The sequence below is a fragment of the Falco punctatus genome, assembly GCF_963210335.1.
Source record: "Falco punctatus genome assembly, chromosome: 4".
Taxonomy (NCBI): Eukaryota; Metazoa; Chordata; class Aves; order Falconiformes; family Falconidae; genus Falco; species Falco punctatus.
The window spans coordinates 111,779,615-111,805,722 of NC_137583.1; the positions used below are offsets into that span (position 1 = coordinate 111,779,615).

Consider the following 26,108-nt stretch of genomic DNA (forward strand, 5'->3'; position numbering starts at 1 on the left):
GAACTTTCTTCAGCTTTTTTTAGAGTTGAGCTGTGAAATTGCTGATAAAACCAGTTTTCTTCTTTTTAAGCTGTTCCCTTTAGGGTACATCTAAGTTGAGGGTTTTTTCTCATCATCTTTAAAATTGCTGATGCTAAAATTGTTCAGTACTAAAGGGATACCTGTGTCTGTTGCGGTTGTGGACAGGCACCCTCTTTCTCTTTCTTTTTGTGCCAGGTATAAGATTTTGCTGCCCTCAGCCCTGGGTGTTCACTGCTTGTGACAGCTCCCGGGCCAGATACCGTCCCCTCGCTCACCTGCCAGCCAGCCAGGCTAGCGACAGCGTGCTGCTCCTGAACATCGGCCTGTTTGCTTTGGTGGAAAATGCTCTGATGTGCTTATCCTGGCACTGGGCAGGGAAGGGGACACTTAGAAGCTGGTGATGAGAAGCCAGTTGGCTGCCACTAACCTTTTCCCCTGGCCCAGCTGTTTGCGGAGTGCCCATCTGCTCCGGCTTGTCGGAAAAGCTGGTGGGATCAATGGAAATCACTTAAACCTGGACCTGTGTTCTTGTTACTAGCAAGGTGCCACTCCTTTAAATGCCGTGATTAATAGCCAGTGTCTGTGAGGGTGTTTTGCCCATCAGTGGCTACAGCAAATTGATTTTAGGAGAAATCAGAAAATTGAAAGGAGAGTTGGGGAAATGTTGTGTTTCTGCTAACACAGCCACAGAAATAAGTGATTTGCGGTTGCTCAAACAATGATTTTTTAGCATTTGCTAATGCCTTCTGGCATTACAGTGTTCTGTGTTGTGCTGGTTCTTCTGACTAGCGTTCTGCAATGGATGTCCTGAATTCTTTGCATCTCCCACAGCGGCAGTGAGTAGAACGGGGTCACGTATGCGTGAGAGTGTGCAAGAGATCGAGGTGGCTCTTGGGGAAGAAGGCTGGGAGGTGGGTTACAAGGGAAGGGGCTGCAAGAGCCTGAGTCTGCGTGGATGGAACAGGCTGGCCTGGGAAACCCTGCCCTGGGAAATCTGGGAAAGCAGGGGCCGCACGGGGCTGTTGGGGCAGTCACTGGGTACTGCTGCCTGGGGCTGTTACTTTTCCAACCTGGGGCAGAGATGTGCCACAATGTCCCAGTGTTTTCATTTTGCCTGGCTGTAAATGCTGCTGGGTTATCTAACCCCATTATACTTGTTTTCTGTTATAGCTATAGATTGATCCTGTGTTTTCAGCATTCACCTTGAATTTCAGAGGCTGGCTGGTAAAGTGATGCCAGCAGACCCACTAGTGAAGTTTTATACCAGACCTGTTTTCCTTTGGTAACAGATTAAAAAAGATCCCTGAATAGAATAAACTGTATTGACAAAATGACTCCTCCCAACCCCTCCTTTTATAATTATGTTTTTATTACTTTTTTTTTATTGATAGCATGACTGTGGGGGAAGAAAGAAGACTTATACCCTATATGACATAGCAATATCAGCAGAAATCTTGCAGTAAAAAGAAAATAAATCTATGTGCTTTATTTTAGAGGTCAAGAACACTCTAAAGTTACTTTTAACTTTGCTGGATGCTGCCTAAAGGTTAGGCTGCTTTTTGTCTGCAGTAGAACCAGAGCACTCATGCAGACACACCAAGCTACACCTCACGGCTCACACTGCCGTGTGTAACCTGGTTTTATGTTTTAAGCTCAGCCGTGGTAACCTGGTTTTATGTGTAAAGATTCGGGCTAAGGGTTGAGGAGAACTTAGGTGAGGGTGACTGGTGAAGGTGGCACTGCTACCTGCCAGCCCTTTTGCTTGCTCAACAGCCAGTTTTTTCATCAATTGAATCCTGGGCTGCCTCAGGATTTTGTTTTAAAGCAAAACAGGACTGGTGATCCTTGCCCCAAACCACTGTGGCTGTTCGGACGCAGCCTGATGACCAGCTCAGGTACCCAGGGGTGAAGGCGAGAGGAGGTGGACAAGAGGAAGCACACCAGCTGAACCCTCCTGCCCCTCCAGCAAAACCATGAGCCTGGCATTTTGGATTTGCCAGCTCTGCCACTCCAGGGACGGTTTTTCAGTCACAACTGCTATGGCTACACTGGCAAAGCACTCGGTGCATACACAAGATGGATATTTGACTATGGTGCTTGTAAGTAAATGAGTATGGGGTAAGGTAAAGTCACTTTGCATGTGTTTCATCGGGTCTGACCCTCCTAACCCGCCATGTGTTACATTTCAGAACATCTGAGGGCTTAATGTCCCACCAAAATATAATAGGTGGGTATGTTGACTGGAAGGGTATCTTGGCTTATAGATACTAAACCCACCTATAGATACAGCTGTTTGCAATACAGAAGTCTGATGTGTCCCTGCAAAAGTGGTGTTCGTTTCTTCAGCTAGGTAAACTGATAACTCTGATTTTGACCCTTCTGGAAATTAGAAGTTTGATCCACAACTTTTTTTTCTTTTTAAACCTGCCTGCTTCCAATACGTTCCCTCTTTCTTATTTTAGCAATTCATCAAAATGAAGAGAACAGCAGTCAAGAAATAAGAGGACTAGAAGAACTCAAGGATACCTCTGATGCTCAGGTAAATGTGTGAGATTAATAGTGTCTTGGGAAGTTTTTCAGACATACAAGTTGAAAGATCTGCTTTCAGTATCTCTGGGAAATGGATTTTCCTCAATGTTCTGCACAGGGAGCCCTAGGAAGGGGGTCGTCTGCTATATATTGTCTTATGTGACTCTTTAGAATAAGATTGATGATTATGCTGGGAATTAATCCCATGGTTTTGCGATCGGACAGCATTCTTCAACTGTATCTCTGCTCTTTTTAGAGCATACACGTAATGCTCTAAAATATACCTGATGTGAAGATAAAATAAGGTGTGTTTTAGGAGGCAAGGGCATGTGACATTTTGATTGAATTTTAATCACTGTAAGTAGACATGCAATGATATGAGGATACTTACTGGTCACTTGAGTGTAAGCAACATCCTTTTTCTTTCCTTTCCTGATGTCCCTCATTTACAACCAAAGCACGCTTCTAGATATTGCTCAGAAGAAATGTAACTGCATTTTAGAGTATTTTATTGTGGAGTTGCTTACACTTTTTGATTCTGTGAATCTTTTTTGATTAATTTCCAGTTCGTTCAATCATTTAGTTCATGCATTCAAACTGTGCAAATGCAACTATATTGCTCATTGTATTGGTACTGATTATTGCTTTTAATTTAAAATCGATTTTACCCAGTCTTGACTTTTTTTTTCTTCTATTCCTCTTGAAATCTTATGTTCCCCACCAGTTGCTTTTCTCCTTCCCACAGATGCAACTTGTAGTTCCTGTCTGATTTATCTCCTAACACCCTGCCTGCTAAAAACTTGTGTGCAAGAAAGACAGGATTTGCACTAATGTCTGTGAGCAAGCCTGGCTGAAGCAATATGTGTATCTTTCTAAAGGCAGGGGCTGTCTTAGCCACAGTGAGCCCAGGAGGGGCTCTAGGCAGCGCTGGTAGCAGCTCTGGACCATGGCAGGCACCTGGAGAGTGCAGGCAGAAGGTTTGGGGACCGTGCAGATATCCCTACTGCATCAGGATGTATGTGGGCTTTACTAGCCTGCCCTTTGGAGTCATGCTTAAGCAGGATGTTCAGAAATGGCCTGCTCTTTTCTTAATTGCACACAGTTCCAACTCTATTAAAAAAAACCAACAACAAACAACAAAGTGTAGTAGAAGCCCTAATGTGTGACAATTTTGTTACCTGACTTTGATTCCTAATTCATATCAGTGTGGGGTTGAGGATCAGCCTTCTCGAGCTCAGGTGTACGTTACAGAGCTATAGGAAAGACCCAAGGGGAAATACTGACCTGACTGCACAAAAGACCTGGCTTTCTGTTTTCTTTTTCAAGTTTCACGTATGCTCAGTCTTGCTTGACTGTTGTAGTTATTATTTTTTGAAAATGTTCACATTCATATCAGAGGTGTAAAAAGAAAGACTACGACATGTGTACTCGAAGCCCTAAGTAGCCAGCTAATATATTTACATGGGCAGGATATAAAAGCCCCTAAGAATTTATTATTGGGATATTTATTCGCTCAGCTTTTATTTAGCTGGAAACCAGCTTCTAAGGTTTGAAAGAGTTTGAAACATGTTTAAAATTAAACAATTATGAAGCGAGCAGTTAACAAGTGTTCATGTACACAACCAGGAGGAGAGCAGGAGCGTTATCAAAGCACCTGTTGCTCCAATTTGTTTGTCAGCGCCATAAACGCAGCATCCTGCAAACACAGAATACAGGTTGCTTTCAGGGTGTGAATGGGTTTTTTTTCCACTCTACTGAGACTGTGCATGTGGCTGGGGCAAAGCAAATGATCTTTTGAGGCAGTAGCATATGGGTTTAAGTTTTCAGGTTCATCAAAGGTGAAGCCTGTAATAACTGTGGGTTTTCTCACCAGACATGGGAGACAGTGGTGCTGCGGAAAAAAACCCAAACCACCACAAACCTCTTCTGTTAGCAGAGTTGCAGGGTGTGGTGGCTGCTCTAACCACCACACTGTGGGACTAAGGATTCATTTACATTGGAGTTAGTTAACAAAACTGGTGCAAGCATGCTTGTAAATAAAAAAAATCCCATCTTGTCTGCCTAGGGATGTCCTAATTCACCTCCATGTCACTGCTAGCGTATTCATTTTTGGCCTTCACAGAGGGAATATTTTCCAATAGATGTGCTGAAACAGAAAATGTGTTGTCAGCATCTTTGCTTTTCCAAACTCAGTAGTGACTAATTAACTTTCCTTCCCGTTAAACTTTTTGATTTCATTTCACATATTGCATAAACACCTCTAATTGTAATAATTTTGGGCTGTGAATGGTAGTAAGAGCCTTACTATAAAGCTCCTACGTTCTTTTATCATTCCTTTTAAATTAAAGCCAGTTAAAATACATAACTTTACGATTGTCACCTTCACATAAGTTAGTATTTGTATATCTGTTGGTGTATGTGAATTAGAGGACTAAGCACCAATATCTGGGCATGTGGGATTTTGGAGGGTGTGTGCCCGCACAAAATACAAATGGAAACTGCACTTTGCAAGTAGGGCGACTTGCCTTTATCCTTTCCTCTAACAGCTTCAAAAGCACTGCCTGAAAATTCAATTTATATTGACAAGTGAAAATGACCAGTAATAGGAGACTCTAACAACATCTTCCCAACCAACTTTTAGAAGCTGTCATCAGTTAATTAGTTTATCAGGATGCTTTCTTATAAGTACTCAGCAGAAAGATTTATAGCGGAAAGTAAGAATAATTGAGGAAATCAGAATTAAAAGCGAGGGATTCATCATCTTCTTCTTAATTACAAAAGGCTGAACGTGCTTTTTCATATTTCAAGTGTGTACTTTACTCCCAGAGCCAAGCATATACAATTAATTTAATAATACCTTAGCCCTCCCAGAAAATTTTTAGATGATCTTTTATCCTCTGGAAACCAAATAAAATAAATGTATTTTTCACATTCTCTGTAATTCCTAATTTAAGGAATAATTGAGGAAGGAGGGAACAGGTTAAAACGTAAGATTTCTTCTTGGGAGTTATTTGAAACAGGACAATATGGTTCTTTAATGAAATTGCTGATTTGAATACAGACCATATTTATGGCAGGGCTAATTGGCTTGTATCTAGAGTTACTTCTTCCCTGAGCTGCGCGTTCACGCAGAAAGCACTGATATGCTCTGTCTGGACACCGGCAGAGACCGAGGGGTGAAAGAGGGGCTCGTGTCCAGAAAGTTGTCTTTCTGTGGGGTGTTTCCTCCACTTGAACATGCTGAAGCCAACTGTTACCCCACAGCTGAAGTCCCTCATCTGAACGTAAGTGGGTTTGCTTCATACACTGGAGATCATGAAGTGTTTGTTCAGCAGAGGGAACACCGCGTTTCTGCTGATGTCCATCTGCCATTTGAAGTACGGGGACTTGTAACGGTCTATGCCACTCGTAAGTCACGGTCTGACTCGTCTGGGTGAAACATGAAGGTGTGAAAAGTGATTCCATAGTACTAAGATCCCAGATCCAGAAAGACTATACATCTTTATAGTCTCGAGACCCTAATAGGCCCTAAGACTTTGAGTTGTCCTAAGCCTACAAGCCTGGGGGGATTACAGCACCAGATGTTATACTCTGCTAGAAACATCCCAAAGCCATGAAATAAGCAGGTTTGGCTCTCGCTGATGCCATCGAAGTGTTGTGAAGTGCAGACATCAGTCTTCAGCCAAGTCTGCGATGGTTGCCTATGTTCCCTGTGTAAAGTAGTGGAGAAGAAGGAGAATTTTAGGAAACGACTCATCTGACTATTTTTAAATGTCTACTGTAGAGTAAAAAAAATTACCTTCTTAGGTACCTCTTTATCTCTATTGATTAAATAAGTCTGGACAACTAGTTCAGTATATGCTTCCACATTTGATAAAATCAGTCTTATTCCTGATCTGCAGGTGAAAATGCTGTGCTATAAATCTGTGTCCTCAATTCAGAAGTTAAAAAGCTAATCTCATAGAAAACGTAAGGACCTTCAGGTTAGGCACTGCAATTCCTTGTTTTCTCTTTGGATTTCTGACCTTCAAACCAGCACGTAGGTTCCTTGTGTGGGAAAGCTGGGTTCCTCAGGGGGCTGAGGGCTAAGCATAGGACATGCAAAGCACAGGCTGTATCTGAAATTCTTCTCCAGAGCACAGATGCCTGATGCAAGCTTGTGAGGAGATGCCTTCATCCAGACTGGAGCAATGTAGGCATGTAAAAATTTCTTTCGAATAATTCCGTAAGGATGACTCTTTGCACTTAGTCATAGAATCCATTTTTTTCCATCAGCATTAAAGTACTTATTTAGAAAGTAAATTTGTTTTACTCCTCAGCTGAAGAAACCTTAACCCACGTTTCCCTCTTCCTCAGAGAAACCAGCAGGCTGTAGGATGGTTTGGGTGGGCACTCTCACACCTTCAGCTGTCGTGAGCAGCAGTTTCTCAAGGCCAAAGGCTTGGAGCCAGCAGGACACTGTGGTTTAGTGGTCAGGGCATCCCTGGCTTTTGGACCTGACTTACAAGATGTTTTGTGTATTTTGGAGTAGATACCAACTCAGTTGAACTCAGGATGAATAGTAGAATGAAAAGGGTGGAGGAAGTGGGCAAAAAGGTTTGTTTGCAGATTGCCTTTAAAGTGATACAGCAATACCGTAGCCATGTCGCGTGACTGGCCCTCCCAAGGCATATGCTGTTCCCATCAGGAAACATCTGGGCTACCAAAAGCTATGTGGTACCACTGAGCCAGGTCTCAGTTACGCGGACGCTACATACATAAGCAAATAACGGACAGTGATATTAGCCACTGACTTTGCTGGGAGCGATTTAGCCCTCATCACCTAACCTTGTAGTGGGTCTGGCATGCCTGTGTGCAAGCACAAATCTGTCTTTTTCTCCCTCCCTCTCGCTTTCCATGTGTGTGTATATATGTATATATATATGCATATGGATATAGATAGACAGGTAGATATAGGATTTTTAGAAAACAACCAGTGCTGAAAGTTTTGATGAAATACTGTCAGCATAGCTTGAATAACTGGCTGAACAGTAGCCAAAAAATAGTTGTAATGTAGTTTTAAAGCAAATTTCATCTTCTTCCCTAAACAAAACCAGGGGATACTGATTTATTATTTACAGAATAAATAAACGTGGCACAACTGTCTTAAATCTTGAGGCTTGCATATGTGAAAAATGTTTGGAGCGGGAGCAGAGGGAGTTGTAGCCTTTTATTTTTAGGAGTGCCTTGTGTTGCGCTTCATTCTTTTTCCAGGGCTGTTCCTGGCTAACTTTCCCATGAGTTTTTAACCTCTTGCTCTTGTTCTCTTATGTAACAGGAAACAGGCTGACAGGAACAAATAAAACACAGTGTATCTGGTAGTCACACTCAGAGGAGCGCTGGTTTAGTTAGCCCTGCCTTCGCTCTTCCAAAGTAGATACATTTGCAGATTCTCTGTGCCTCAGCTCCTCTCCAGTTGTTTCCCAGGAAGCAGCAACTTGTTTGTGGTCAGCAAGCAGCACAGAAGTACCACAAACATGAGAAATCAGATGCATTTCTTTTAAGGTTGAAATTTGTGGTGGTGTCATGTCCTGGGACTGTGGATTTAAGTATTTGTTTGCTCTTTCTCCCACCCTTAAGGCAGGGGTTTTGTGCAAGCTTCAGGGAAGAGATGACATCGGACGGATTGAGCTGGTCCAGAAGCTGGCAAGAGAGAACTGCCAGTTTTTGCAGGCGGATAGAAAACCACCGGAGAAGGCAGAACACGTAAGACATTTCTCGTTTGGGTTTTTTGTTTCTTTCTGGTAGGGGAGGGAGATTTAGGTCACAAAACTGGAATAGCAAAGCTGATGGTCAGGATCCAGGGCACACATTAGTCATGGAACTGTAGCTGCTCTCCTCTGGCATTTACATTTCTCTGAAGTGCGTTCAGTTCAATAATTGTCAACACACTTAAATTATTGTGTTGTCATTAACTGTCAGTTATTGTTATTAATGTCTTACACGCACAGGACATAGCAGATGATTTCAGGATGCTTTCTACCAAATTGTGGTTAGTGATTATGAAATATTTGGGGTTTAGGATGTATTTAAATAAAGATTAAGGTATAAGAGTGCTTCATGTACTTTAAATTGTCTTAAAATTACTTTGCTGCTGATACATTTCGCTGCACGTATTGGCTGGAGCTTTTCAGTGTGAATTAAAAAGAATGGTCTGGATAGAGAATTCAGCAGTTGCTTTTAAAAAATTGTGTTTTCAACCAAAAGTTACATTGAAGAAAGCAGCATTCTGTTCTGTGTAATGCTTCTGAAAACACTTATTCAGATGTTAATAACTGGATTTAAAATGCACTAAAACTTGACTGTTCTGCTTATAGCACAATGTATCCTAATTTTGTTCTCCTAGGAAAGATTTCTATTCTGATTGCATATTCATCTAAAGGTGCCCGGGATAATAACTGCAAGAAACAACAAAAATCCTACCTAGTCCTCATATGTCTTGCTATTATGTATAAGTAATTTATTCCATTTTCTGCTCACTGGACAGTAGAAAAAAGGCATGTGATTTAGAAAAGAAATACTTTTCAGCTCATCTGCAAGCTCATTCCTACTGAAGTAAGGCTGCACAAAGGCAAAGAGAAAGATGAAGTCTTATTTCCAAGCTTCACACTGTTCCGTTCGGCAGTGTATAAGGTCTAGTCTGGTGTAGTTAAACATGTAATTGTATCGGTAGGTGTGCATGAGGGAAGACGGTAATTAGCCAGGCTCAAATCCCTGAGACTGGATTGTTCCTCGGCTGAGCTGCTAGCCGTGGACATCTGGCAGAATTTCTGTATATCTTTAAACTGTATCAGCAAAGCACAATTAAAAGTTTAGGTTAGTCTTAAAAGATTTTAAGCCAGGGAAGGTTTCTGTTGTGTTTCAGGATTTGGAAGCAAGATTATAGATGCTGTGGGCATAGAAGAGAGGGGAATGTCAGGACTGATACTCCAAAAATTCAGTAGAAATTTCTGCTGCTTGCTGCGGTCATTGCAAAGGGTGCTGTGGTGTCAGCTGCAGCTCTGTAGCTGCATGGATTACAGTACAGTTCCAAAAATGGAAAGGAAAGAAGTGCTCAGCTTTTCTTCTCCTTTGAAAAGTATGGTACTTAGCAATTGCTGCTCTTTAGAAAGACGAGTGACTTCAGCTTAGCAGGAGCTAGAGCAAGCTGCGCATGTCCATTCTGAGTGGTATAAGGCAGCAGCTAGTGCTCTCAGCCAAGGATGTGCCTTTAGACCTAGGAGGGGACAGGAAAGAGAAATGTCGTCTGAGAGACCGCAGAAGCCCAGGTCATTTCCCCTGTGCCCTTTTTTTCTGGGCGGGGAACATCTTGCAGCTAGTGCTAGCAATAACAAATGGCGGTGTGCTTCCCCCACCCTGTTCTGCACTTTGCTGGCTGTTGCAGGGCGGAGGGTGACGTGACTCTTCCCTACGCTCTGGGCAGCCCATGCCCAGATGTAAGAGAGACTTGCAGCCCTCGGTGTGGGTCTATTTGCCAAGCCCCCAGCCACTCTACTGTGGCCACCAAGAAAGCATTACTGAACGTGGACAAGGGCTGTTGTAGGGTTCTCGGTTTAGCTGACTCAGGTCATTTACTTTCCCTGGAAAAACCCCCACGCTTTGCGTTGGTGGGAGCAGTGGGTCACATACGTCCAGGAAGCTGTGAGCTTCCATCCCTTCCTCTCCCTCCCTTCCTCCCTTGTGGTCTGAGAGCTGCCCTGGTGCATGTGCAGGTGGCGTGATTTGGCTGGCTGGGCAGACTTCACTGCTCGGGGCAGCTGTTCCCTCTTTTCTCCAAGGAGAAAAGCAGCAGGCTGGGTTGTGGTGAGTACTGCTCGGATGTGGGCTTTCAGACCTTTCCATCTCATCCTGCTGCTACAGAAGTGATGGCAGATTCGTTGGCATCGGCTTGCTGCCTGGTCCCTTGTGCTCACTGTAAATGTTAGAGGAACAACATGTTCAGGGTGTGGTGTCCTTACAAAATTATGTGTAACATGCCCATCTTTCTTTTTTTATTTTTAAAAGCATAGCTTACTCGTACATCACTTTCTTAGAAACACAGGGTAATGGGCACCCAATGTAGACAGTAAAAAGGAGTGGCTCTGCTCGTTCTCCACAGGACCCTCATTTCTCAGGAGGTATCCCTGGACTAAAGCTTTCACCAGCTTTCCCTGCTGGGGACCTCAAACTGTGCTTTCATGGATGATCTGCCTTCCGCAAAGGGATGGCATCCAGGCTTTAAATGAGATGCCTGAACACCCTGCCAGGCTCTTCTTCCTGCACTTGGAGAGCTGGCTACCTGGCCTGGCCTCCTGGCAGCCCATCCTGCAGCAGAAATGCTGCTGGTTTACAGGATTGTGTGTTTTGGTCAGCCCAGGGCAGTGTGGTTGTTCAAGGCTGGGGGCTTTGTAACCCACCTGGAAGTAAAGCTGCTCTTTCCAAGATGGCCAAGGGGGAATTTTTGCCTGAAGCAGTTCTCATTTGTTCTCCTCCAGGAATATGCGCGCGCACACACGCATCCCCCCCCCAACACACACATACACCCCCCCACACCCACCCCACACACACAACCCCCACCACCCCCCTCCCCAAACACAGGGTTAGAAGTGTACACGTGCATAATTCCTGTCTGTGTACTGTGTCCCATGGACGTAATGGGAAATGGAGCTGGGCCACCAGTGCTACCCACTGTGTTTCTAAAGCGGGTCCCTTCAGATTAGTACGACCTCACATGATTTTTTCAGCATTAACAGCAAACACACATGTAGTATGGTTGGGCTTTGCTGATTTTTCTGCATTCCTTTGAAGAAGGAAGACAACTCAGTCTAATTGAAGAATTTGGTACCCAATGACCCCAGTAACTTTTCCTGTATGGCGGATGAGGTGTGGAGCATGACGGGGAGCCAGGCTGTGAGGAGTGCTGGTGAGCCCTCCTATCATTCAAATAAATTGACACCATCTTCATCTGAATTTGAGGACAGAACTTAGTGACTCATGTAGGAAAGGTAGATGACATGTGGATGCACAAGAGTCTGGTCTTCCAGAGGTTTTCAGGCAGATAAAGCACCTAAAGGTATTCTTCAAGGTGTGCTGTTGGACATCTGTGGTCCACAATGGGCAGGTGAAGCATGGGTTGGTTTAGGTTGCTGGTTCAGAAGGAGATGAAATACAATTGTGTTTTCTCAGAAAAAGCAGATGGTCTGAAAGAGGGAAAAATATGTGACAGCTGGGGTGGTTCACTGGAGGGAAGCTTGGTTTGGGACTGTGATGGGAGAGGGAATAGATTCCCTGAGTTTGGATGCGTTCTGTAGGGTGCAAAATTGCGGTATATATATGCAAAGATTTTGTACCTGCATACATTTTTACTTCAAATGCTCAAGTCAGAAAGTCCATACTGCTTTTGTTTCGGGTTTCTGGTACGCTAGCGTTTCTTTTCAGATTTACGGTCTAGATAAAAAAGAGCGTCCTGAACAAGTCCTGTAATTTAAAAAGTTTTGTACTCAAACTCTGTTACATGTGAGCTGCTTGGTTTTGGCACCGCAAGCTTGCTGTGACCAGGTTAGTGCTGTGTTGGAATCGGTGTTCTTCCGTAGCACACAGTGCCAGCATCCTCTCTGGTGAATATAACGTTTGCAAAGTGCTTTAACTGTAATGCTGCTCACAGGCTTGTAGAGGAAAACACAAGCTAAATTATAGTGACTTTTTTTCCCCATTCCCACTTGCTAATGTGTTAGAATAAAGTTCTTAATTAAGGCATTGAATCTACCATATGTGTTAGGTTTCCTAAAACTTGTTTTGCTAATGAGTAGAATTAAGTAGTAGTAAATAAGCTTCTAAACAGGTAGATAAGCTTCTTCCCTGTGCTGTTGCATTTCTACAATGAGATTCAATGTATTAATAATAAATAAAATAAAATGGTTGTCTAAAACAGAAATTATTTTATTACCATATGTGGGATAAAATAAAAATAACACTGCAAGCTTGCAGTTCTAATTTTATCATTGCATTCAAATCAGACTCATAAGCCTAGGGAAATGTAAAACTAGCTATTTGTATTTTTATATTATTCAAATATTACATTCCTTTAAAACAATTGCTTTGACAGAAAATAGATGAAAAATCTGTACTGAAATATTTAGCTATAAAATGAGCCTGCTTTTTTGAGAATTTTGCTTACTGTTAGCATTAATTATAATATAGAAAGCAAGCTCTGTATGTGAAGCCTTTTGAAGTAATTTGTCATAGCTTTTTTTGCTCAAGCATACATTTGAGATGCATTTGAGGCATATTTGCACTAAACCGTATTTTTATGGAACTCCTTTTAAGCAACTACAACTCAAATAATGCCTTTATAATAGACATGATACTGTTTGTACAGTGTTTCCAGTTATCATTTCAATGAAGCATTGCATTCATTAAGAAAATCATGACTGTTTATAGTGTCATTGTCTTAGAAAAATTGTCAATGTTTCACCTCATCAATATGGGGAAAATACTCTTTAGATTATGTATAGTACTGTTTTCATGGTCAGATCAACGGAATAAGCTTTCTACAAACTGACACCAATGTTCAAAGGAAATTTAAGATTCTCTAATGCGTTCATTAGAGAACTAAAGAATATGATTTTCTTCATTCAACTACATAAATTGTATTCTAGGCTGGGGCTCTTCTAGTACTTCCATGCATCAATGGGGAGGGGAATGTTTCCTGAATCCACCTTGTAATCTCTTTACAGTTTAATGTATATATTAATTAGAGTTACATACTGTTTAAAAGTATGTAAGTACATACAGCCTGAATGTATTGATTCTGTGACTTAGCCAGTTCAAGATGAAAGAGGTATATTATAGGGGGAGAGGTATGTTTTCAGAAGGGCAACAGATACTGAAGAATAGTTTTGTCAATTTACTGGGTACTAACTTTTGTAATCAGCGGCCTCATTAAGAAGACAGATGATTTGCTCATTGAAGCAGGTTGGTGGTTGGGCTAAAGCTGTTAAAAAGGCTTACAAAAGAAGATTAACGATTTAGAGCCTCACGTTGTATAGATTACTCACAACCGAGGAATTTCTTGAGGAAATTCCAGCCATGACACATCAAGGTTATTTTTAGGGTGCACCTACCTGTCCAGCTGGTCACCTGCAAGGAGACAAGAATGAAGGTCAGGACGTGTCCGGAGCTGCAGTTTTTGTAGCTTGACAAAGCTGTGGCCTTGCGCTGATGTACTGTTGAATTGATGGTCAGTCATCAGGGCTCTGATGTCTTTAAACCAATGACATCAAATAATGTCTGAACGCAGTCAGTGACTGAAATCTGTGCTTTACTTTTTTTAAAAAAAAATCATCGCTGCTTTTGTTGTATCTGCTCTGCCTGGGACAGATCTACTGGGTAGCTTGAGTGCAGTTTTACTGCTTCTGGAAGCTGTTCTGCATCTCTTGCAGAGCTGTGGATCAAGCGGACATAACAACTACAGTGCTGTACATGTTTTTGCAGAAACTTTTGTGGCTTGAATAGCTGCAAAGTGGTATAGATGTCTGAAGTCATTGAAAGAGAATGGATTTAGGACATCAGCACAGGAGTTCACCATTTCCCTTCATACCTCTTAGATCTGCCAGCATTAGCAGAAAGAGCTGTACCAGGGTAAGATGATAGTTTGCAATTTTGACCTAATCTTCAACTACAAGCCAAGAAGAAAACGAGTCTATCAATGAGATTGTCAGTTTATAGCTCTGTGTTGAGTAAAAGTAAGTAATTAAGAGGTAGGTACATGCTTTTTGTGGAGGTAACCTGAAGTTCAAGTCTCTGGTCGGAATCAGGAGGAACAGGGACTTGAATCTAGTTCCGTCATGTTCTGGAGAGAGTGTCCTATTCCACGCGGTCGATCTTTCATCTGCTGGAATGAATGCATAGCCCCAGGGGATCACCTGTTCTTCATCTCTTTATCTTGAGAATAAAAGACTTCTGCAGGTCCTAGGATGTCTTTTTCAGTGCAGAACAGTCACAGGCATCTTTCTGAAATGAAAAGTTTGCCAGAGATAAAGATCCTCCTGCTCAGGTGTGGGACTGGGATCGTTTGGCTGCTGTGAAAAGCTTTGTTTCAGTCTCTTTCAACACATTTATTAAAATAATAAGAAAAGTAATTTTTATTTACTACATACTTCAAAGAGGACTTACTACTCCTTTTGTTGAGTCTATTGAATGTGGCCAGGTTTTCGGAGGAGAATGCCCTCTTGCCAGGAGTGCAAAATAGTGGTGAAATGATGCAGTCCTTCTTCCAGTAAGAATAAAACACTTGGGAGAAGACATGCTTGTGCTTACATGATATGTTGTGAGAACAGGGTAGGAACATGCTGAGTGGGAAAGTCACTGTTTCCCTTTGAGTCAAGTTACAAATTCCCATAATACGTTCTTTCCTCCAGATGCTCGGCCTAGTGTTTAAAAGAAAAGAAAGCCTAATTTGCTCCTCTTTGATTTATTCTGTACCGTGAAACTACTTTGTATAGAAGGAAATTCCACATACACATTTCGCATGCTGGGCTTTCTTTGGTGTGGAACGGTGACTCATTCCTGTACGGGACAATACTTCAGCTACTGGTGGGAAAGGGGTAAAAAGGGCCTAAGGTATTTAGCAGGCTAAAACCTGGGAGCCAGAACACTGAATTTTTATTTTTGACTCCATTGGATATTTAATAAGTAACCTTCTTCAAATCATGTCACTTCTCTGCACCTTTGTTTACCCAGGTATAAAATGGGGTCTTAAACATGTGGGACCTTGAAGGGGTGCTATAAAACCTGCAGCAGTTAATGAATGTTGATGGAATTGCTTTGAGATCCTTGAGAGGTGGTTTGGGGATCCCAGCAAGCTGGAAGTGCGTTGGACTTTGAACCGCTGAGGGCTGGGGGATGTTTTTTAAAAACCTAAGCGTAGCTGAGGCAAGGCCAAGCAGTTGCAGTCGCTATGCAGCCCTTGAGTTCCTCAGGCATCGCTTTAGTGGCTGTGCCGTTGGCAGCATCCCTACCCCGACCCAACCTGTCCCCAGCCTTGGGCTGCCCCGTGTTGTGTTCTGTGAAGAGACATGGAATAGTGCAGCTGAAAAATGAAATAAACACGCCTGTTTTCCAACTGGATTAGTTTCCCTCATGACACGGGAATATGGATCTGGGGTGAGAATGAAATGTGGTGCCAGGGATGGCCCTTCCTGGCAAGAGCTGCTCTGCTGTTCACAGTGAAACGTGGCCTTCTTCCTCCATTCCCCAAAGCCTTGTGACTTACCAAACCCAGAAACAGACCTGGGTGAAATTAAACGTTCTTGCGGTTTTTTTGGTTGGCATAATTTTCATCTGTCCTTCACCACGTGGCTTCATGAAGGCTTACGTGCACAAAGAAGGGGATGAATGACAAGTGGGGATCAGCATCTGGGGAGCAAGTAGAGGACAAGAGTGCTGTTTTTCACGGGCAGTGGGACTACACAGTTCTTGGTAGCCCCAACACTGAAAACATGGTTCCTTCTGCTGCATTTATCTATGTGAAAAAGCAGAGGAACTCTCTGAAAGCTGTCAGCTGCAAGTTGTCACTCTCCTCTGATTCTGTGTTTCTCTCCAAATTCTGAACCACTTACTTGCTTGTTTCTGCCCAAAGGTTTCCATAAAGTTAATCTATCATTTTCTCCCTTTAGAGAAGTAGGAGTTGCCAGTTTATGAATTCAAAGCACCTGCTCTAATGTTTTCCAGTTTTAAGTTTACTGTTCCATCCCTCTCTTTGTGTGAACGATACATTTGATGATGTTCTGAATGTTCTTTATTTTTCTGATTTATGACATCGATAAACTCCCAGTTATGCTGCTAATACAGTGGACCTATCCTGCTATCTATTTCCATGTAATTACTTCTACTCTTGTCCCGGGAACTCCGAGTAACAAAAGTGCCTTGATCTCTCTGTCAAGTTAGGGGATTTGTTATGTAAATTTGAAAAGATTAAAAAGGAAAGTGAGAATGCTTTGAATATGCACCATGCAAACTTAAGTCAGAAATTCCAAGCAGTTTCTGAAATTCAGAAGTAATTTTGTCCTTCAACTTTCAATGGTGCAGATCTTTTTAAGTCATTCATTGTTTTACTAGACTTTTCTCTTGGAATTGAAACCAATCAAGGACACCTGGCTTTGGCTTATAGTGGACCTGGCTGAGAAGAAACAGCCAAGATAATGGGAAATCTTTGTTGATAAGCCAGAACCTGATGGCTGTTCACCACATCATCCTCTTTGGAAGTTTTCTGAGATTTGGTAGCCTGCCCAGAGATCAGTCATGTAAAAAGGATTCAGTGCTTCAGCAGTTCTCCCTTTTTTTTTTTTCTTTTTTTTTTTTTTCCCCCCCAACCTCCTAAATAAGTTCAGGAAGAATCTTCAGTTTCATTGAAGTGGAGATTGGGCCAGTAATGCAGAACATGTGTGGCTAGTGTCGTTAAACAGGTCAACATGCTTCCACATGGCAAGCTTTGGTCCTGTTTGGAGTAGAAGCTGCATCAGAGCAAACTCTTTACTAAAATCTGCAGGTCTGTGCTAAGGTCAGTGCTGTTCAGTGGCAGGATGCTCTGCAGTCAGTGGGGTCACGTTTGATTTCAGGTGCTGCTGGGCTGGCACCACAGCCCTCCCCGGCTGCCAGAGCAACCCAGCTTTCTGCGGAGATCCAACGGCCTGTGTCAGGACCTCACTGGAACAAATGCTACCAGCATTTGTTGGCATTTGTTCCTGTAGGCAGGCGCTGGAGACTACCTGGAGCACGCCAGTGTGAAGACTCAGCCTTTTCCTTATATTGAGCTGCCTCCCCTGTGCCAGAGTCAGGCTGTCTGCACTGGGGACTTTTTGGAAAGGGGCAGCTGTATAGTGTCTCTTTCTGCCTCCACTGCTGAAGCCTCTTCCGTGCAAGAAAGGGCAACTTGACCTTGCGTTTCTTGCAGGCTTCTTTTTTTCCCAGGATTTATTTTAATCATGAGACATCCCTAAAAACTCCAAACCTTGTCCTTTTGCTCTGGCTGTTCTGTCACTCACTGTGTCTGCATTTTAAAGCTTAATTTGGCTCCTGCTGATGTTGATAGGTATTTTTTGGTAAGAGCAGAGTATAGCCCTTAGGGTCTAATGCTTTTGTCGTGTCATAGCCTTGGAAGGTGGTGGCATTTTGCAAGATGTGCTTGACATGCAGTCACCTGTGGAGAATGCTGATTTGGTAGCAGTTAATACGCTGCTTGCATTCATTTTTCTTGGTTGCATGTGGCAGCACAAAGAGCAAAGAAATGAAAACCCAGGCGATTAGTGGTATTTTTGCTGACTGTCTTCCTCTAAATCAAAGCAGGTATTCCCCTCTCCTTCCTTGGTTAGTGTTCCTACTGCTGTGTGCAGCACCTCCTATATTCTAATTCACAGCACATGAAAATGAGGTCTCAAGTGCATATGCGTGGATTTCATTTTAACTACCCAGTGAAAAGTTTTAATTAGATGTTTCATGTGGAGACATGAAACAGGGTTTGAAATTAACAATGACCTTGCGGCCTTCCTCGAATATATTTTCTGATACCATGTGGCAGACAGTCAGTCCCCTGCTTTTTTTGTCACTGGTTGGAACGTGCACATCCAGGCAGGGAAGGCTGTGACGTGTGGGAGCGGCAGCAGTTGCTGGTTGCAGGAAAAAGTACTTTAGCCTCATTTGGTGATTGGGAAAATAATAGAATGACCTAACTCAGGAAGAGCGTGAGTAGCAGATGGTATTTCCTTTAACAGCTTGCTGAAAATCACATCTTAGATGAATTTCCAAGCTCTGAACAAGGGTAAGCCCTGAACAGGGGGTGATGCTGAACTACGCTGCCCTTTTTGATCAAGGGAAAGGCATACAGCTCACATCCCTTTGTTGGCTGCTGTGCATCAGCTCTGTCCCCCCACCAGCCTGGCTGACACTGCTGTCTCACCTGGAGGGGCTGGACTGAGAGCACCGTCCCTTAATTTGTCTCCATTTTCTCTGGAAGGTGAGGGGAGCAGACCTGTGCGTGCTTTGTCAGGAGCAGCATTTCTCCTTAGCCCGGTGCTGGAAGGGAAAAAAGAACCTGCTCTTTCCATAGAGTAGAAGCCAAGCACAGAATGTAAATATGCATTACCTTTTTGGTTTGGTTGCAATACAACAGTGTCTTTTCCCTTTTTTAGAGCACTAACATTTGTTCAATGAACACAATATCAGTTTAGGCCTTTTTACAAAATACTTTTGGTATTTCAAGTAGGGGTTTATTCACTACAGAAACCTTTAAAACATATATGTGGATACAAATACAACTGTTAGATTGATTTACTGTTTGCAGTGTTTGCTATTTGGCCATATTTAGCAGGTTAATAGAGAGAATTGATGTGGTCAGGGTCAGAGGAGAAGACACTAATCAGAGCTGGCTGGAGTGAAGAGGCCAGGATTTCAGCTCTCATATGCAAAGCCTGGTTGTTCAAGCTTTGAGCTAAAAAACAGACACATTCAGGCTTGGGTTTTCCTCTGTGGATGGCAAATAGCTGGAAAGTGTGCCAACACGCTGGCTTTGTCTCCTCATGTGTGAAACCTGAATCTTTTCAATGGAATCAACACATTGATTCAGTCTGTCCAAACAATCTGTCAGTCTGTACGCAGCACCTATAGTGAGCTAATCATTGGGCTGTATTGATTTCTTTTTCGTTTCCTAGATTTGATGAACTTGTGTAAAAGAAGCATGTGGCTTCTAAACAAAACTCCCTTTGCAGAGAGTTCTTTACTCCTATTTCCCGCAGAGGCAGAAGAAGTAAATTAAGCCCACGTGGAGGATTGTCCCACTGCTTTATCATTGGCATTGCAAGATTTTCCAGAGGAGTTTGAGCAGGGCCCAGTGCCCCAGTGGGATCCCATCAAATCCTGCATGTTGCAGGTGGCAATCCTGCATCTGGGGCCTTTCTCAGGACTTCAGCAAGGATATGGCAGTACCTTCCTCCACCAAGAAAGCTGAGGTGCTTGTGGTCCCCCAGTTCTCCTTGCGTAGAGATGGATGCCTGTGTATGCATGTGCTGTATGTGTTTATCCGTTAAACAGACTGCAAACCTTGCTAAAAGCAAAGCTGGTCACTTACAAGGACTACTTACGGAACCTTCTTCCACACTGTAGAAATAACCAGTCATTTACACGCAGTCTCAGTTGGTAACAGAAAGAAGCTGCTTTCTCCTGGTGACCCATCTGTTCTGACACTTCACTCCCGCTCCTCCTGCTCCTGCTCCTCCTCCTCCTCCTCCTCCTCCTCCTCTCTTCAGATTGCATCGAGTTTTCATCTAGCAGTTTCTGAAAAGTTTCAACCTCCTTTTCCATTCTTCAGGTTGAAACCTCAATTTCCGGCATCACAACTGAGACCCATACAAATTCCTGTGCCCCTACCTTGGGGACATCAGGGCTGTGAAGGTCACCTTTCCCCTGCTCTCCATCCAGTGCCTGCTGGTGGAGGAAGTGATAGATGCAGGCTGTCCCTTCGCTGGGTTATCTTGCAGATAACAGTTGTAGGTATCCGTTGCCATAGCTGCTTTCCTGAAGGGGAAGGGTGGGTGGTGGAGCTGGGGTGTCCGACAGGGACTCAGAAGCTCCCCATCCTGTGTAGGCTTCCTCTGAGACCTTGGGCTAATGACCGAATGTCTTTGTGTCTCAGATCCTCATTTGTATATGGAAGTGCCGCTTCCCTGCTTTCAGGAGCATTGTGAACGTAGGCTCTCAGGACGCTGCCAAGCAGATGTGGTGTTTGAGCAGTTAGGTTGCACTGGTTGGCTGAAGGATGCTATAGATAGGGTACCCCCAAATCAGATACTTTCTTAAAGGTGGCCCTTATTAATTTTTTTTTTCCCAGAGGAGCAGCTATAGCCTTCATTTCAGGAGACCCCTAAAAATCTGCCTCTCTTATTCCACTTTAGATATTTCTTTGTAGGTGTGTATGCAGAAACTGTTCCAATTTTACAGCAGAGCTGCTCTGTTCTTGCACTGGGTGGCCGTATGCTCCCTGTAATTCATCTGTTCTCACTCTCCCACCCTCAGCTATCACGCAGATAACATATGTGTACGTACAGGTACGACTGGCTCTTCCCTGGTGCAAAACTTTGTTTCATACGGTGTAGGGAAAAAGGCTACAATTCCACTACATAATTTTCTTTTTTCAGCCGCTGTAGTAATGCACTTAAATTCTGTCTAAGATTTGCTGGCTTATCAGTTGACACACTGTTTTCATGGCAGTGACATGTACATAGTAAATACTTGTATAAGACAAAAGCTATACAGTAAATCATGCATATAACTGTTGTTTTAAAATCCTATTAGTTTTTAATTCGTGTGATGTTCAATATGTATTAAGGATCCCCTAAGAACAGAAAGAGTAAAAAAAAAAAAAAAAGGCAATTTAGTAATTTAATTATGGTAGAAAGTCATGTCTTACCTGCTGTAAGAAGAAACAAAGGTTTAGCATTCCGGCAGAAATTTTGAAAAGCTGTAAAAGTTGCTTGACCATTATAATGTGAAAATTATCTATAAAATCATAGGCATTTGCCATTTTGCTTGTAATTCATTAAAGCTGCGGTTTCCAGTATTCCAGTGCTCTCGTGCATGGAAGAGACCTGCGTCAAATGGTTGGGTGCCCAGCCTACTTGAAAAAAATCCTATTGATTACGATCTAATAATACTTCCCATTCTGGGGATTCTTCATTTGAGCAATTTTGCTGATGCAGCACAACATGTAATACCAATATGCCCGTACCACTTTTGCTTTTATAACAAATAATTTGTTCCAGTCCTTTTTACTTTTTCCTTCCAATTTGCCATGCACACATTAAGTGCTTGCTAGAGCAAAACTTGGTTTTCCTACCTTAGACAATATATTTAATGAACTTTATCTGTATTGCATTGTTAAGGGCAAGGAGCTAGGAGCTAGCTCTAAATAGACTAGGGCTTTTACGAAAATGAAAGCCCCAAAGAGTTGCTTCATCATGGAAAATCACTGCCAAATGTCATGTGAGCTCTTGCTTTCCTGGCTCACACAATGTAGAGAAACATTTTCATTTTTAGCATCTTGACATTCAGGTTTTTTACTTGCATTGCTTTAGCACTTTTTAGTATATGAATATTTTCCATTAAAATGGATTGTTATGAATTTACTTATATTGAAATAACAATTGAGATAATACAAAGATATAGATAATTAGGGGATTAGATCATGCTGTACAGAAACATCTTAATAAGATCAAATAAACGCCTGCATTTCATTTTTAGCATAGTCTAATATTTAATAAGCTAAAGCTTAAAATCTGATGAATTGGCAATGATTTTGTGATTTGATATTCAGAAAGAATGTGTCTCGAATACCAAATGAATGAATGCCACTGTGGACTATCGTTGCTGTGATTCTTATTCTGACCTTGAAAACTGGGTTGATTTACTATTTTCGACATTGCTAACCTTGAAACACAGTAATTGGAAAAACAGCGCTGAAGGTTAGCAACGCTTTTACTTCAGTTACCATGGGGGAGCAGTTTGAAGTTTGTGGGGGAGGAGGGGAATGGTCTTCAGGATCTTCAAATAGCCTGAAACTTCTGGTGATGACAGCACTCTAAATTATCGTTTAATCCTAAAAAGGTCCTTCCGTGCCAGTGAAGCCTCACATAGCTAAAAGGAAAGGTGACTGGGGAACAGGGTTTAAGTAACGTCAGGACGATGGGGATGCCTGAGAAGCTGCTGCTCACACCCTTTCGTTGCTATGCAAACATATCCACCTGCACAATGGGTGTGTGTCCTCACAAAATATCCTTTGGCACAGCATTATTTTGGTAGGCCAGCTGAGTAGCTATGTGTAAACATACTTCTTACATCAAGTAAATGCTCACAAGCCTAAGGTCTTACCCCTCTCTGCTGGTTGTTAACAGACAGCTACTGCACCAGTGCAGGCTGGGGTAAAGGAAGAAACATGCTTTGCACAGGGAGAGTTTCTTCTGGAGTAGATAGAGGTATAAGACAGAGAAAACAGGGTTTGTCTTTACTGAGTGGGTAGTTACACTGTAAATGGCACATTCATTACTTACACTGGAAAAAAAATAAAAATCCTAACAAAGATCTTGAGGAACATTAGATTGTTATCACTTGCATTTTAAGGGAGCAGAGGAAAATCAGCAACTTCTGCTTAGGCTCAGCTGAAAACATCATTCATTTTATTAAAAATCTAACAGAAACCTAATGTTTTATATACCAAGGATTTTAGACTTTGTTCTCCCCCCCCCCCCCCCCCCCCCTCAAATCATTGTGGTCTCTGTGTTTCTGACTGCAGTCTCAAAATCCTCCAATGCTTGTGTTAAAATTCCAGGCATCTAGAAGGCACAAGTCCTCCTGACCTAGTGCTGTAGTTATAATGATGCATAAAATAAATCATTGCAATTACTGAGGCAGTCTCAAGCACTTAGTAACTCAGGCAATTGCTTCTTGAAACATGACTGAACTGAAGAAAGGATCATTAGTTATTTCCCTGGAGTACTTGGATATTGTAACCCTCTCCACAGGGTTCTATTAGGGAGTTAAGACCTGGTCATTTGTTCACACATCTCATTTTATCTTTCCTTTACTCAAATGCTCTGTGACAGCTGATGAATTCCAGAGCATGTCTCTAATTCACCCACGGCATCTCCTTACCTGTCAAGGTTCAGGTCAAATAGCAAATGACCAACAAGGTGGGAAGGAAGAGCCCAGCAATGACAAAGTAAACAGATTTAAGAAGTATTACTGGAAGGGCTTAGGGGATAGGGTGACTTTCTGAGACATAAGGCGCAAAAATAATTTCCTGAGTAAGAAGATGTTAGATGAGAGCTCAAGGTTATATACGAAAAGAGTATAAACCTGCAGAAAGCTATGTAACTTGTACAAAGCTACGAAGGTCAGGAAGGAATCAAAGTCAGAAATAAGGGAAGGTAGGTCAGGATGGGGGATATGTAGAATCACAGAATCATTTAGGTTGGGAAGTACCTTTAAGATCATCGAGTCCAACTGTAAACCTAACACTGTGCACTAAACCATGTCGCTAAGCACCACATCGATACGCCTTTTAAATACTGAGAGTTTTGATATTTCTTGGGTGACATAGGTGTTGGCAGTGTCTGAGTAGTCTGTACTGCGCTGTCTGACAGTCATGGGATGTAGCGTGAGGAAGAGAACGGGATCAGGAGAAGCTGTGAGTCAGTAGACATTTGTGTCTCCAAGAGGAGCCCTTGCTGGCTGAAGAAACCACTGTGGACACAGTGTAATATCAGAAGCTGGCAAGTGGCATCATGGCGAAGTGCTCTGCCTCTCCCTATAGATAGCACCACAGGTTGCTCGGGAATTCAAGAAGGAGGAGATATTTTGAGGGAGGAAAAAGGCAGTGATCCAAGGGACATTGCTGGGGAATCTGCTGTCAGTGTTGCTTCTCAAGGTGAATCAAAAGGATGTGGAAAGAGCCTTTGTGTGGGCATGACAGCGTCTGAAGAAGAAGAGCCAGAAAAGGCCAGGAGGGATGTACAGTCAAAGCCCAGCAACTGATGGGTATTTGACACGTGAGGATGGTCTCGCAGAAGAGCAGTACGGTTTGGGGGTTGTTCTGGGGAGCTGTCTTCTTAAGAGCAGGGAGGCGGGGAGGCCATCTGAGGGAGAGGTTGGATGTTCGCTGCTGCTCGGGTCAGAGTGCAGCAAGGCAGGCAGCAGCCTGGTTCGGGGCTGATGCAAGGGTAGATCAGATGTCCTTGTTTTGGGGATGGCCACATCCATCGGAAGGATGGGGAAGGCGGCCGGAGGCGGTAACAGCTCCAGCTGCCCCAGGGCGATGTGCTGCTGCACCTCTGGCAGCTCTTCACGCTGTTAGGAAGGCTTTGCTGTCCCGTGCTGTTGCGAACGGTCTTCTGATGCCAGAGCACTAAATGAGTTTGAGAGGTCATTTGTAAGGTTTCGCGGTCTTAATTGAGGCAAATCCTAGCAAGACATACATTGTTTGATCTTTTTTTCAGTATTTTCTCCTATGCTAATGATAGATCTGGTTAAGTCACCCCATGTAAAAATAACATTTTAAAATACTTCTATCAACTTTTTGCAGAAGAGACAGTGAAATCTGGACTCTGCCATGCTTCTGCACTCATTCCTCCACAAAGGAACCATTCTGTGTGGAGGAGGCCACACAAGTGCGCAGATAAGTGTTTACTCAAGATGCCTTGCATCTTATTGCAGATACCATGTAATTTATCAGTTCCCATGGTAACATGCATTTTGCATTCCAAAACTTGAATAAATGGTGAGATTGCCCTCGGTGTAACTAACCTACCTCCTTCCCAAAGTTGGGCACAATTGCGTTATCTAAAGAAAGAAGAAGAGAAACTGCCAGCATTCGTACTGAAATAATTTTTTGAGCACATAGCTAGTTAAGAAGCAAGTACGTGATTCTATCTAGAACAAAATAAAAGTAATGTAATATGTGATTACTTAAAATCATAAAATGGGAGAAATACAAAGTGCTACTTCAAAATGTCGTGATTGGCATTGTATATTTTTTTGTAATTTTTATTGTTTGTGACACTTCAGTTTTCTTCAATACTGAAAATCTAATTAAATTTATCGTTTTATATTATTCTTTACATAGGCATACAAAAAAAGCACTTTTCTTCTTTTCCTTGTAATTTTTCAATAAGATTTCTTTATTTGTGTGCTGTAACCTCCACTTTCGAATGAATTATTGATGACAACAGCTAGTTAATTGTTAACTCGCTCTTTCTCACCTCCCTCATTCTTTTCTTTTTTACTTTTGCTAAATGTGGACAGCAAACCTTGGACCAAAGCAAAAAACCAAACAAAAAAACTAACCCAGAAGCCTTTAATTTGCTCCTGTGCATGTAAAGTTAGAAAAAAGCATCCTGTACAGAAGCAGCCTGATTTTTCTCATTTCTTTAGTAGACTATTCATTGACATCAGTGAGCATCCTACAAAACAAATGCAGAATCAAATCTCCTGCTATTAGGTGGAAGAATTGAGTTTTATTTTTCCTTCTAACTCCTCTTTCCTTTCTTTTTAGCAGCTTGATTGCATGCTCTACGCATTGCTGTCTACTTAGGATACATTATCAAATCTGTGAGTGATTAGTGGCTTATCTATTTTTTGAATGATTGAAATGAATGAATTAGAAAGCATTAGTTAAAAGGCTGGTCATTTCAGCCTGTTTTGAAGGGAGTTAAAACCATCATCTAAACCCAAGAAAACTGTAGTTGTAGTGATTCATGCTTTTCTTGAAAGAAATCACTGCATTGTATCTAACTTAGTTGAAAACAACCACCAAAACACAGAATGTACACTCTACTTTGTGACATCTACTGTTGGGCTAGAAGTTAAATACATTTGGTTTATTTTAAACATTAGCTTTAGATGTCTTTTTTTTTTTTACTCCTTTACTCAGTGCTTTTTCACACTTGCTGTTTGAAGATTGTGTTAAATGTCAGTGCATTTGAAAGAGTTTAATTCTG

At 42.3% G+C, this 26,108-nt stretch overlaps 1 protein-coding gene across 3 annotated transcripts in view; it reads left to right on the plus strand.

Annotated features, from left to right (window-relative positions):
- RAPGEF5 (Rap guanine nucleotide exchange factor 5) overlaps nucleotides 1–26,108 on the plus strand; it is a 173,498-nt gene that overhangs the window by 69,755 nt on the left and 77,635 nt on the right. For all 3 annotated transcript variants that reach the window (XM_080382161.1, XM_080382162.1, XM_080382160.1), the window contains exons 8-9: nucleotides 2,484–2,560; nucleotides 8,170–8,295. In XM_080382161.1, coding sequence (XP_080238287.1) covers nucleotides 2,484–2,560; nucleotides 8,170–8,295 — 203 coding nt within the window. The remainder of the gene's footprint in view (nucleotides 1–2,483; nucleotides 2,561–8,169; nucleotides 8,296–26,108) is intronic.